We start from the raw sequence: 14672 nt of genomic DNA on the forward strand, positions 1-14672 counted from the left end.
TATAAACACATTCTACCAGTATACGAAGTTTAAAATTTTTTAGTTACCTACAAATTATGTTAAAAACTGCCGTTCAAACCGAAAAGATCCTGATATAATGAATTACTGCCAGCAGTATTCAAAAATTCTTATACCTGCTTTTGTGAAAAGTATAATCAAATAAGTCTTCAATAAAAAAAAAAAACTGAAAATATTGACTTAATATGACTCACTGATTTAAAATCAAATCAAAATCAAACCAAATCAAATCAGATATCAGAAAGCAGAACCAAAATCGAAGTCGATCAACATCAATGGAAATTGCAGCTGTGATACCAGTGCCGGCGACAAGTAAGCGAACCATCCGATCGTGGCCGTTGCCAGCGCCGCCCCAACTGGCCTCTGTGCCGGTGGCAAGTAAAAAGCACCATCCGTTCGTGGCCGTTGCCAGCCTTGCTTGGCCCCCGTGCCGGTGGCACGTAAAAAGCACCATCCGATCGTGGCCGTTGCAAGCCTCGCCTGGCCCCCGTGCCGGTGGCACGTAAAAAGCACCATCCGTCCTTGGCTGTTTGCCAGCTCCGTCTGGCACGTAAAAAGCACCCACTACACTCACGGAGTGGTTGGCGTTAGGAAGGGCATCCAGCCGTAGAAACACTGCCAGATCTGACTGGACCTGATGCAGCCTTCTGGCTTCACAGACCCCAGTTGAACCGTCCAACCCATGCTAGCATGGAAAGCGGACGCTAAATGATGATGATGATGATGATGAATTGTGAAAAGAAAGTTGTCAGAAGATAAAAAAAAGAATACAAGGTAGACATTATAAGAATAAATGTTCCTTTAAGTTTTTATTAATCTTTATTTAAAAAAAAGGTTTTGTGCATAATGGTATATTCTATTATGTGTGCATTGATACATGCATACATGCACACACACACATCTATACAGACTCAAACTTACACACTTTATACATACAAATATATGTATATATATGTGTGTGTGTGCATGTGTGTGTTTGTAAGTGTTGTGGGCGCAGAACTCATAATGGAAGGCAACATGGAAGCCAGTTTTCTAATTAAACATTTTGCATAACCATATCATTTCAGATATGGCATGGGAAAAATTAAATTTCCGTACAAGAACAAATGTTGTCAACAGTGTGAAATGTGCTTCCACTAGTAGCAGTGTGAGCTCTCTCTCACTCACTCTCTCTCTCTCTATATATATATATGTATTTGTATATGTATATATACACACTTACATATGTGTGTGTGTGTGTATGTATGTGTGTGTATGTATGTGTGTGTGTATGTATATATATATATATATATATACATATGCTTTATTTAAAGCAGCAGAAAATTCAACAAAACCTTTTACTCTGAGTTTCACGTTGCCGTTCATCGGACAGTTTTTGCTAGAAAAAACTGTCCGATGAACGGCAACGTGAAACTCAGAGTAAAAGGTTTTGTTGAATTTTCTGCTGCTTTTAAATAAAGCATATTACTCTACCACTGGTATATGAGTACTCTTTTTTCCACCTTATTTCACATTTATGTGTTTACTCTGGTATATATACATATATACACACACATGCATATAGGTAGGTAGGTAGGTAGATAGATATACAAATATGAGCAGTAAATTTGGAAGCAAGTCAGACAAAACCAATTTATGTACACAGACACAATATATAATAACATTCAGAAATGGGAAGTGGATGAAATCTCATTTATGGAATTAAGATTTCAAGAATTAAAAATAATTGGATGGTTATATATATATATATATACTTTTTTTTCTTTTTCAGTCACAATTTAATTTATTTTCTTTGATATCACTTCAACTGGTTGGGACTTTCCATTTCTCGACATCTTCTCGTCGGGCATCAGGGACAAGTTGATTTCGCATTCCTCCAAGAACATTCGAAGTAGCTTCAGAAGCTAAGATAATTGGTTGCACCATCGTTGGTGGTATCTGCCTAATGACACCACCAACAGCACCAGTCATTCCTTTGTGTTCATGTTCTTCTGTGGCAGCACGGACAATACTTTCAGCTGTTTCGGAAAACCCCTGATAAAAAATCAATATTAATCTGTTAGCAATAAGTAATCAATCAATCAATAATAATATAACCACCGCTGTTTAGCCCTAGGAAGCATTGACGCCTCCTGCCGGCTTCGACACATTATTTTTCCTGTGTCCTTATATATTTACGAAGGAGGGACAAACACCCCCAGCAGCCAGGCCTGCATCTAGAGACACGCATGTTTCAGGATCTTTGTCCATCATCAGTCTAGAGTATATATAAGGACACAGGAAAAAAAAATGTGTCGAAGCCGGCAGGAAGCGTCGATGCTTCCTAGGGCTAAACATCGGTGGTGTACCCCCACTACTGTCACGTTCACGTTAGATTGACAGTATACAACCATTCTATCGCCCCACCACCGTACATATCTCTATGAGATATTTAGAAATTTAATATTTCCAATAATAATAATAATTCCTTTTATTATAAGCAGAAGGTCTGAAATATTTGGGGAGGGTGCCAGTCAATTATACCAACCCCAGTATTCCACTGGTACTTGGATGAAAAGCAAAGTCGGTCTCAGCAGAATTTGAACACAGAGCATGAAGACAGATGAAATGCTTAGCAGCATTTGGCATGGTTATTATAGTAATAATAATGCTGGCTTCAAATTTTGGCACGAGGCCAGCAATTTTAGAGGTGGGGTGGGGATAAGTCAATTACATTGACCTCAATGTTCAACTGGTATATATTTTATTGACCATGAAAAGTAGTCGACAAAAGATTGGCACAAGGCCAGCAATTTTAGAGGGTGGGAGTTGGGGAGTAAGTCAGTTACATTGACCCCCAGTGCTTAACTGGGACTTAGTATAACGATGATAATAATGGTTTCAAATTTTGGCACAAAGCTAGGTAATAATAACACTGATTATAAGTGCTACCAGTTTCAAATATATTTGAGACATATTTGAACCAGTAAGAAGACTTTCACTGCAGTTTGTCATAAAGAAATATGCTTACTGTAGACAAAAAGGGTGAAAACACACCGTGGTCAGTTTGAAGTTCCCTAGGCAGACAAACCACAAATCACTTCAGATAGATGGTCCTGCTCGATATGTAGGAAAGATGTAGGTAGAAACTCCATAAGGTGTACCTGGTGTAAGCTATGGACACATAAGCGCAGGAGTGGCTGTGTGGTAAGTACCTTGCTAACCAACCACATGGTTCCAGGTTCAGTCCCACTGCGTGGCATCTTGGGCAAGTGTCTTCTGCTATAGCCCCGGGCCAACAAATGCCTTGTGAGTGGATTTGGTAGACGGAAACTGAAAGAAGCCTGTCGTGTATATATATATATATATATATATATATGTGTGTGTGTGTGTGTGTGTGTGTGTTTGTGTGTCTGTGTTTGTCCCCCTAGCATTGCTTGACAACCGATGCTGGTGTGTTTACGTCCCCGTCACTTAGCGGTTCGGCAAAAGAGACCGATAGAATAAGTACTGGGCTTACAAAGAATAAGTCCCGGGGTCGATTTGCTCGACTAAAAGTGGTGCTCCAGCATGGCCGCAATCAAATGACTGAAACAAGTAAAAGAGTATAAGAGGTGTAGAAATATCAGAAGAAGGTTAACAGGGAAAATGGCTTTTGTGTGTGGAAGATGCACAGGTACAGTAAACACTAAAAATGTACAGAAAATAGACTCCATCAACTGCCAGCAGGGTGAGCTAGAGGTAGTAGATAGCTTCCGTTACCTAGGTGACCAAATTAGTAGTGAAGGTGGATGCTTCAAGTGTGTGGCTGTGAGAATAAGATTAGGCTGGGCAAAGTTCAAAGAGCTCCAACCTCTGCTGGCAACAAAGGGCCTCTCCTTCAGAGTGAAAAGCAGATTGTATGATGCCTGTGTGCAAACAGCTGTGACAGCTAAGGACGTAGGGTTGAAAGAAATCAGAGAAAAGTTGGGCATAAGAGGCATTGGATGTGGTGTGCAACGGAGATGACTGCATTGGTATGGTCATGTGATGCGTATGAATGAGGATATATTGATTATTCACTTTTATACTTTTTGAGATCTAGTTACCTATATGTTTTATAAAAATATATTTTATTTGTTATTTATGCTTTGGTTTATGTCTATCACTGTTTGTCTAGCATAATAGTGGTTTTATCTCTAATTTATATTTTATATATTATATATATCATCATCATCATATATGTATATATATATATATAATAATAACAATATTAATTTAAATATTTTAATTTGGAATTTTATATTTTATATTTTTTATATATTATATTAATTAATTTTATTTCTTTGTATTGGCTTATGATTTTCACTGTTTGATTTGCCTAATAGTGGTTTTATCTCTAATTTAATATAATATATATATATATATATATGTATTATATATATATATATATATATATATATATCATCATCATCATCCTCATTTAACGTCCGCTTTCCATGCTGGCATGGGTTGGACGGTTCAACTGGGGTCTGGGGAGCCCGAAAGCTGCACCAGTCCAGTCAGATCTGGCAGTGTTTCTACAGCTGGATGCCCTTCCTAACGCCAACCACTCCGAGAGTGTAGTGGGTGATTTTATGTGCCACCGACACAGGTGCCAGACGAGGCTGGCAAACGGCCACGCTCGGATGGTGTTTTTTTATGTGCCACCGACACAGGTGCCAGACGAGGCTGGCAGACAGCCACGCTCGGATGGTGTTTTTATGTGCCACCGACACAGGTGCCAGATGAGGCTGGCAAACGGCCACGATCGGATGGTGTTTGTTACGTGCCCACAGCACGGAGGCCAGTCGATGCGGTACTGGCTACGGCCACGTTCGGATGGTTTTCTTGTGTGCCACGTGCCACCGGCACTGGTACCACAAAGATACAAATTCCATTGATGTTCATCTATTTTGATTTGTTTTGATTTGATTGATTTTCACTTGCCTCAACAGGTCTTCACAAGTGTCACAAGAAGGAAGGTATGCACAGGTGGACTGACTACGTCCCAGGTAGGGGCCACAGGTTATGGCCTGACTAGTCTTGCCGGGTCTTTGGATGGTGTTTTTATGTGCCACCGACACAGGTGCCAGATGAGGCTGGCGAACGGCCACGATCGGATTATATATATGTATTATATATATATACAAATATATATATCCATTCGCCATAGATGCACATAGATTGTTGTTTAAAACGTAGCTACTAAACATCAACAAAGAGTTTATCACGACTTACCTGACGCAATACAATATAGGCATTGGTCATTCCTTCACGTAAATCATTTGGTTGCTTGGAGCGTTTTTGAATTCTGTTCTTTTTCCGTGACGTACTGCAAACACTTGGCCCCGGAGACACCATATCATAAGTCAACATAGCAAGGTACTGAAATAACAACATCACAATACCATTTTTTTCAATAACAAAGTATATTTATCAATGTGTTTATTATGTTATACATACTATACAATGTTTTAATAGAAATTAATATTATCCTTCTATTGACTAATTTTACTTGATTCTGGCCTGACATTCCATCAGTTACAGTGAAGAGGGTTCCAGTTTGATTCAGTCACTGAACAGCCTGTTTGTGAAATTAATGCACAAGTGGTTGAGCACTCCACAGACATGCGTACCCTTAATGTAGTTCTCCTGGAGGTTCAGTGTGACACAGAATGTGACAAGGCTGGCCCTTTGAATCCCATGTACAACTCACTTTTGCCAGCTGAGTGGAGTGGAACAATGTGAAATAATGTGTCTTGCTCAAGGACACAATGTGCCACCAGGAATCAAACTCATGGCCTTATGATTATGAGCAGAATATCCCTAACCACTAAGCCATGTGCCTTCACATTTCTTTATTTTAAATCCCTCTCCACTCAAAGAAAAATCTATAATGTTTTCTACTACTGCTAGATGCTTTTTGTCTGCTATTAATACACTTCCATGCCATTTTAGCACCATACAACTATGCGAGATGTTTTCTCAAGACCAATATACTACAGTTTTGTGGCTTTCTTACAGTATATCTACATTGAGCAAGATATACAGAATACTATTCTGAATCAATACTGCTTCCATTGCTAATAAAGAATCTAATGAATAGTGCATAAGAAATTACTGATTTAAAAATACTCTCCCTTGAGTTTACATTCAGAATATGTAGAGAATTTGTCATGGGTTGGCAGAATCATTACAGTGTGGGATAAAATGTTTTTTGGTATTTGTTTCAGTTCTTTATGTTCTGAGCTCAACTTTGCCTTTCATACTTCCAGGATAGATAAAGCAAAGTACAATAAAGTACTGATGTTCTGCTAACTTTGCCCCCCAACCAACAAATTTCTGGCTAAGTACCAATGTAAGCAATTGCTGTTGTCGTTATGATAATTGTTATCTGAGTTAAGTTAATTAAAATGACATCTTTATATATAAAAGTGAGGTTGTGTGCTGTCTGTCTCCTATGATTTAGATTCCTAACTACTCCCACATTTTGCGGTGCAGTTTAACTAAAAGCGGGTATCTTATAGTTGTCATTCATATCGAGTCCTTCTGGGTATTAGCGCGCGTCTACGATGAGTCTACAATTTAAAAAAAATTTACCATCAATTTTTCCCATTTTTAATGCATTTTTGGCATATATAAGGGAAGTAACTCTCTAAAAATTAATTATTAAATCTCAGAACGTAAAAAGCTACAGTGACACCCCCCCCCCTTTGTGGTTAGCCGTATTGAGATGGCTATTATACTTTACATCTCTAAAAATGCTTATATAGTTATTTCCCTTACAAACCCGAGCAACGCCAGGCGATATTGCTAGTCATAAATATCACAAGACAAATATCGATGTTTTCCTTTTGGCAGAACATAAACATTTTGATGGAAGTTTGGATAAAGAAAGTGAAATAGTAAGCTTTTCTTGTGTATTTCATCACATGCTATATGATGAACTTAAAAAGAAACCCAGATGGAAGAGGCATTTAAAACTTAGCAAGAAAAGCTGAATATTTAACCCTTTCGTGACCAACCCGGCTGAAACCGGCTCTGGCTCTGTTGTACAAATGTCTTGTTTTCTTAAAGTTTTAATTAAAATCTTCCACCAAACCTTAGTCACAATTTATGTTCCTAACACCAGCTTAATGATAACCAAGTTATTTTACTAAATTCTTTGATATATTTAAAGTAATTGAAAGAAACACAGAGCATCTCAAAATAAATACAGTAATGGCCACGAACGGATGGTGCTTTTTATGTGGCCCCCGTGCCGGGGGCACATAAAAAGCACCATCCGATCCTGGCCATTGCCAGCCTCGCCTGGCCCCCGTGCCGGTGGCACATAAAAAGCACCATCCGATCGTGGCCGTTTGCCAGACTTGTCTGGCACCTGTGCTGGTGGCACGTAAAAAGCACCCACTACACTCATGGAGTGGTTGGTGTTAGGAAGGGCATCCAGCCGTAGAAACATTGCCAGATCAAACTGGGCCTGGTGCAGCCTTCTGGCTTCCCAGACCCCAGTTGAACCGTCCAACCGATGCCAGCATGGAAAGCGGATGCTAAATGATGATGATGATGATGATAACGAAAGGGTTAAGCAAAGATCCACTGCTCTGAAACATCAACTGCTGCACTAACTTATCAAAGAATAATTACTAATTTGCCTGCTATCACCCTCAATACCCTTACATATCTACTGCCACCCCCACCCCTGAGCCTCTCCCACATTGTTTTCCAACTGGGGTACCCATGTACCTACTCTATAGCAAGGCACATATATCTGTCCCCTCTTTACCTTAAATCTCTCAACTGGTACAAAGCGAAACCCCTCAACATTACATTTTTGTCATGCAAATTACTTGGTGATCTTGGTGCTGGTGCCACATGAAAAAGCATTTAACCTCACTAGAAGCTTTCAGTACATTCAGGCCTGCTCTTGTTGCCAGACTCTCCATCACCACTCAGTGGTTGGCATTAGGAAGGACATCCAGCCATAGAAACCAAGCCAAAACAGACTATGGAACCTGATGTAGCCCCTGGCTTTCCCAGTTCCTGTCAAATCATCCAACCCATGCTAGTATGGAAAATGGATGTTAAGTGGTGGTGATGATGATGATGATAGTTAAGTTAAGTTAAGTTAATTTTTTGGCTCAAAAAGCGAAAAGCAAGGCCATGTAGGGGGACATGGAGTTATGTACAGGGAGGGTGTTCATGCAAAGAGTTCAGGCCATTTCTGGTCAAGAGAGACTTTGAACCGAGCAGTCGTCGGCATCTTCACTATCTCGTCCGGCAGCTTATTCCACAGATCCGCAACCCATCATGATGATGATGATGGCACTAAGAATTGTCTGCAATTGCTGAGTCTAATCAGAAAAGGTCATTTGGAAAGCCTCCTCAACAATGCAAAGACAATTCAGTTAAATGATTTAGACCAAGATGGAAAAGATGGACACAGTCAAAAAGAATTGGACGTACATTGTGACTAGCAGTGTGTAACAATGTTCAATAGTCTGGTTGATACAGTGATAGTTATATACTAAAAATTGTAAGTCACTAAATAATGGGTGTCACAGAAAATAGCTCTAATGGCAACACAAATTAATTTGAGTGTAAAGAAATTTTGCTTGGGATAAGAAAGGCATAAGTTAAAAAAAGAAAGAAGTAATTTATGAGTGCGACAGTTTTAAGAATACACGTTGAACAATTAGATTTAAAGACCTGTCTAACCTTATGACTACTGCACAAGAGCAAAACTGATTATATGAAATGTGTAACTCACTTGTATTGACTTGACCAATCGATTTGTAAGTTCCAGCATGGCCATCGCAGTAGATGTAGTGAAAGAACTGGCTCCTCTCTGGAGACCACGCACAATCCTTCCATCTCGTCTGTACTGTTCTATTGGCAGCCAGAAGAGGTCTTTGATGCCTTGGACTGAAAATATTCCAGATACAAATTCACAGGAATAAAGGACAAATTTTTTAAAAATGGGCTTTGATCAAACACATACAGAATTCTTTGTCTTAATTTTTAAGAATATTTTATACACAATTATATGAACATTTTTCAGGGGAAAACTCTACACACCAACAAGAGAACATTTCAGTTAAAATAATACTTTAATTATAAAATTGTTTGGTTGCACAAAAACAAGCTTCTACAAAATATTAGGAAAACAAAGTCCCTGCTTTCTATTAGAATTTCATTTTTTAAGAAAAAAATGAATTAAAATTCATCTAATTTAATATCTCAAAAGATAAACTAATAATTTGCATAAACGATGCAACTGTCTTGTTGAAACAGAATCTAAATAAGTATAACATATACATATACATAGGCGCAGGATTGGCCGTGTGGTAAGTAGCTTGCTAACCAACCACATGGTTCCAGGTTCAGTCCCACTGCATGGCATCTTGGGCAAGTGTCTTCTTCTATAGCCCCGGGCCGACCAATGCCTTGTGGGTGGATTTGGTGGACGGAGACTGAAGGAAGCCTGTCGTATATATGTATGTATATATAAGTGTGTGTGTATATGTTTGTGTGTCTGTGTTTGTCCCCCTAGCATTGCTTGACAACCGATGCTGGTGTGTTTACGTCCCTGTCACTTAGCAGTTCGGCAAAAGAGACCGATAGAATAAGTACTGGGCTTACAAAAGAATAAGTCCCGGGGTCGATTTGCTCGACTAAAGGCGGTGCTCCAGCATGGCTGCAGTCAATAGACTGAAACAAGTAAAAGAGTAAAAGAGTAAAATTCATCCAATTTAATATCTCAAACGATAAACTAATAATTTGCATAAACGATGCAACTGTCTTGTTGAAACAGAATCTAAATAAGTATAACATAAACATATACACACATAATATCATCATGAACCATTAATAAGATTTTAATGTTTGTTTCCTTTTGTTGGGATGTCAAATGAACATTGGTTAACAGTGTAGCTTAGCTCAGGGGCCATTCCCAGCTGAGCAGATGTATGACACATGTATGCATTTGATTAAACAACTAGATTAAGATTAGATGATATCCACACAACCTAGTGGACTGTCATACTATGCACCCAGACCTGCAGAGGTTTACCATTTGGAATGCAGTATGTATGTATGCATGCAAGCATGTAGATGTAGTCAGGCATACAGTAGGTGAAATAAAAGTGTTTCAGAAAACAAACTTACTCAATTGTACAACTGAGTGGATAGGTCCCACTCCTCCCAAGATGCGAGGTATTTGATTTTTCTTAATATCATCAAGCCAGTCAGTTAACATTGATACAAGAACACGTTGGATTCCTAGTAAGCTGTAATTATCAAGAACATTTTCTTAAAATAATACAAATATATATATATATATATATATATATATATATATATAATATATTAATAAATAAAACATATGCATATATATATACATATATGTACGTACCTACCTCTACATGTATATATACACGCATATATGAGTACAGGACACCAAAAAAACGTCGCACACAATGAGAAACGAAAACATAGACACAAACCCAAGGAACTAGACATTTTTCTTAAACAACAAAAAAATAGTGTACAGGACAAATAACACAAGGAAAAAACCCCTTCTTCAGTCGCCATGGTTTCATCTACTCTACGTTTCGAAGGTGAAGGCGATATGTATATATATATATATATATATATCAAGAGAGAGAGAGAGAGAGTATGTTTCTTATGTAGATAAAATCAGTAAAAAAGAAAGGAAAACCCACTTAATTCAGTAAGAGTGAAATAGAATTTAATAATGTAAAGTATAATAGCCATCTCGATTGTAGCTTTTAGCCCCAAGAGAACATCTCCTCTAGCTGGCTTTAGGCACACTTTCTGTGCCCTTATGGTATTTGGAAAGGGAGGCCATCCCTTTGCAAATACCATAAGGGCACAGAAAGTGTACCTAAAGCCAGCTGGAGACGATGATCTCCTGGGGCTAAAAGCTACAGTAACACCCACCCTTAGTGGTTAGCCATATCGAGATGGCTATTATACTTTACATTGTCGAGCAATTACTGTTTACATCTCGTTCTAAGATTTAATAAAGAATTTAATAAATACAGAAGTTATGGGTGAGCTAGTTCCTGTTTCAAATCTGAAAAGTGCATGAGCTTGAATGATTGTTGGGTCATACATAATATATGCCTTGTATAAAAGCATGGCCGAATATTGCACTTCTGGAATACAAAACCTGAAGCAGCTCAACATAACTTCTATATTTATTGAATGAGTAAATGATTAACTGACAGATTGACAGACTGATATTCATGTGTGAGTAAAACTTAATGTCTAAAGTTTCACATTTATGCTTAAATCTGCTGATCCTCTGGTCAGGCACTTCATTTACATTCCACTGGGTGGAACCTAGAGGTGGAGGTGCAATGGCCCAGTGGTTAGGGCAGCGAACTCGCGGTCGTAGGATCGTGGTTTCGATTCCCAGACCGGGCGTTGTGAGTGTTTATTGAGCGTAAACACCCAAAAGCTCCATGAGGCTCCGGCAGGGGATGGTGGTGATCCCTGCTGTACTCTTTCACCACAACTTTCTCTCACTCTTACTTCCTGTTTCTGTTGTACCTGTATTTCAAAGGGCCGGCCTTGTCACTCTCTGTGTCACGCTGAATATCCCCGAGAACTACGTTAAGGGTACACATGTCTGTGGAGTGCTCAGCCACTTGCACGTTAATTTCACGAGCAGGTTGTTCCGTTGATCGGATCAACCGGAACCCTCGTCGTCATAACCAACGGAGTGCTTCAAGAAGGAATGTAAAACTGTGCAGAAACCAGTTGAATGGGCTGTATACATATATATATATATATATATACTTTATTTAAAAGCAGCAGAAAATTCAACAAAACCTGTTACTCTGAGTTTCACGTTCCCGTTCGCCGGACAGTTTTTGCTAGAATCTGTCCGACGAACGGGAACGTGCAAATCAGAGTAACAGGTTTTGTTGAATTTTCTGCTGCTTTTAAATAAAGCATATTACTCTACCCCTGGTATTTGAGTACTCTTTTTTCCACCTTGTTTCACATTTATGTGTTTACTCCGGTACATATATATATATTATATATATATATATATATATATATATATATACACATATATATTCATTTCTACACTTCATTTATTTCCTGCTTTAATACCACCGCTTGCCTTCTGAGTCCATTCTGTTGAATGCATTTCTGCCTCATCAATTGTAGCTACTTACTCTGTTTCCTCACCAGTTACGGAACCCTGAAAAAGGTTGCAGGTACTACCTTTCATCCTTTTACTAAACTACAAGCATAGAACAAGAATCCAATAGTCTATGAAATAGCGTCTAGGTTAATGGAATCACTTACAGTTACACATTAATATAGCATAAATATAAAAAGAATACATATTAGTGACAGAGGCAGTATCAAAACTGAGAGGTAATATTTATTCCCACTTAAACATGGATGTTCTGTTAGTAAAAGTGATGTTTTTGTTTGGTATATAATAATAATGAAATTATTGTATACAGTGCTCAGGTGCACCACAACTTGTCAGAGTATATGCAGTAATGAACAAATGTCTGGAAAGCAAACAATGCATGAGTCAGATACATGCTTGTGTGTGAATGGAGGGAAGAAAATCAGGTGTAGTGTTGGCGAATCTCAGAAAGCATGGAAGTTTTGAAGGATGCAGTGCTCTGACAACTAACAACTGATGCCGGCAGTTTGTTCCACGCTTCATCAACTCTCAGCGTGAAAAAATGTTTCCGGAAGTCATGGGAGCTGTGCTGTTTTCTGACTTTGTAAATATGTCCACGGGTGTTAGATGGGTGGAGTTTGAAAAGGTGCTCGTAGAGATAAAGAAGCAGATAAAAAAATTTATCAAAAGTTCCAGTATTTTTTGATAAGCTTCCAAGATTTTGAGATTCACTGTCACTTTGCCATTCTTCTAAGAACAGTCAATCAGATGACATGAAAGCTAAAGAAGTCCATCAGTTCTGTTTACAGGTAAACTAAGGAAAATAGAATTATAGGTGTTTTGAAAGATCATCACCAAAGCAAAAGTAATAAAAGATTCCAATGAACAGCAGGTACATTTGTCCTCAAGTCCCATTTTTCAATTCATCGTTAAGTAATTAATAACTGAATGGTTTATTCGATCACAACAGAAAACCTCTTGCTTATGACATGGACCTCTGTTGGTTTAAATGCTGAGTATTCACTTGTTTGATCTACAGAATTACCTGCCGGTTGAATTAGTATTTACCAATTTAGCATCTACTCAGTTTCGTTCATAAGGCTTGGGTCAGCCAAAGGCTATAGGAAATGACACTTGACCAAGAGGTCAAACAGTGGGATTGAACCCAGCATCTTGAGTTTGTCAAGCTTCTTAGGTATTTGGTCATGCTATGTTTTCTTTATCTAATGACTCGACAGCAAGTCACATCATATGGCTTGATTATCTGTGGGATAAAAATTTCCGGCCAAAAGTGCAAGTGAGCCAAAATGGCTCTGTTCTATGACAATTATTACAAAAATGGTAACATTCTCTAGTGAAGAGAGTGTGAATCATTAGAGAAGAAATACTTTACTAAACAGACTAAGAGAAGTTTAAAGTCTGAAAATTTTTTTATATTGGTACCAAAAGGTAATACAGATTTTAATCCAATATACATATGACATTTTAAACTTGAGAGTAATGTTATCATCACTTACCCATGTCTATAATTGATTGCTCGCAGATTTAGTTCTGAACAGTTCAGCTGGGCTAAACCAACCAAGAGTCCAGCAATGGTCCCCTATAAGAAAAATTAATTATTCTTTTTATTGGAATTTGGTTAGGAAAGACAAAAAAGAATTGATCTACAACAAAAAATTCTGGTGCTAAACTTGGTCTTAGAATAGGTTGCTGTGTGTCTGCATGTTGTAAAGGGTACCTAAAAGGGTTATTGAGAGGAAGGGCATCTGACCATAAAACACTGCTTTAAAAAAAATCTATTGAATCTTCGTTAACAAGGGAAAAAGAATGTAAAATGATTACGATAATGATGGTGGGACATAACATTTCAAGATGAAAATTGGTAACTTAATTTATTATTAAACTTTCAATACTGTTTCATGAGAGGAACTTGATTCAAATGAACATTAAACAGTGTTTAGTTGAAGTATTATGAAAGGATGAGCTAGACTTTAGTGCGTGCTAATTATCAAATGCAGATACATATTCTAAATTATTTGCCAGCCTCGCCTGGCCCCCATGCCGGTGGCACGTAAAAGCACCATCCGCTCGTGTCCGTTGCCAGCCTCGCCTGGCCCCCGTGCCGGTGGCACATAAAAAGCACCATCCGTTCGTGGCCGTTTGCCAGCTCCGTCTGGCACGTAAAAAGCACCCACTACACTCACGGAGTGGTTGGCGTTAGGAAGGGCATCCAGCTGTAGAAACACTGCCAGATCTGACTGGGCCTGATGAAGCCATCCGGCTTCACAGACCCCAGTTGAACCGTCCAACCCATGCTAGCATGGAAAGCGGACGCTAAATGATGATGATGATGATGTATAGTTTAACAATAGTTTGTTAGTGATGTAGCTTAAGAATAATCAATTAGTGAAGTAGCTGAATATGTAAATTCAACTCTTTCATTGCCACGATCATCATTTAGCGTCCATTGTCCAAG

At 38.5% G+C, this 14672-nt stretch overlaps 1 protein-coding gene across 2 annotated transcripts in view; it reads right to left on the bottom strand.

Moving 5' to 3' along the window:
- Positions 1 to 1772: 1772 nt before the first annotated feature.
- The window catches only part of LOC115209875 (autophagy-related protein 2 homolog B), a 197429-nt gene continuing 184529 nt past the window's right edge, over positions 1773 to 14672 (bottom strand). The window contains exons 39-43 of one of the 2 annotated variants that reach the window (XM_029778451.2): positions 13714 to 13796; positions 10186 to 10307; positions 8789 to 8943; positions 5257 to 5403; positions 1773 to 2052 (exon numbers count right to left, since the gene is read on the bottom strand). In XM_029778451.2, the coding sequence (XP_029634311.1) occupies positions 1822 to 2052; positions 5257 to 5403; positions 8789 to 8943; positions 10186 to 10307; positions 13714 to 13796 (738 nt within the window). In that variant the 3' untranslated portion in view covers positions 1773 to 1821. Of the gene's footprint in view, positions 2053 to 5256; positions 5404 to 8788; positions 8944 to 10185; positions 10308 to 13536; positions 13548 to 13713; positions 13797 to 14672 lie in introns of those variants that run through there. The other variant, XM_036501567.1, reaches the window with a different exon arrangement.

The sequence above is a fragment of the Octopus sinensis genome, linkage group LG3, assembly GCF_006345805.1.
Source record: "Octopus sinensis linkage group LG3, ASM634580v1, whole genome shotgun sequence".
Lineage (NCBI taxonomy): Eukaryota > Metazoa > Mollusca > Cephalopoda > Octopoda > Octopodidae > Octopus > Octopus sinensis.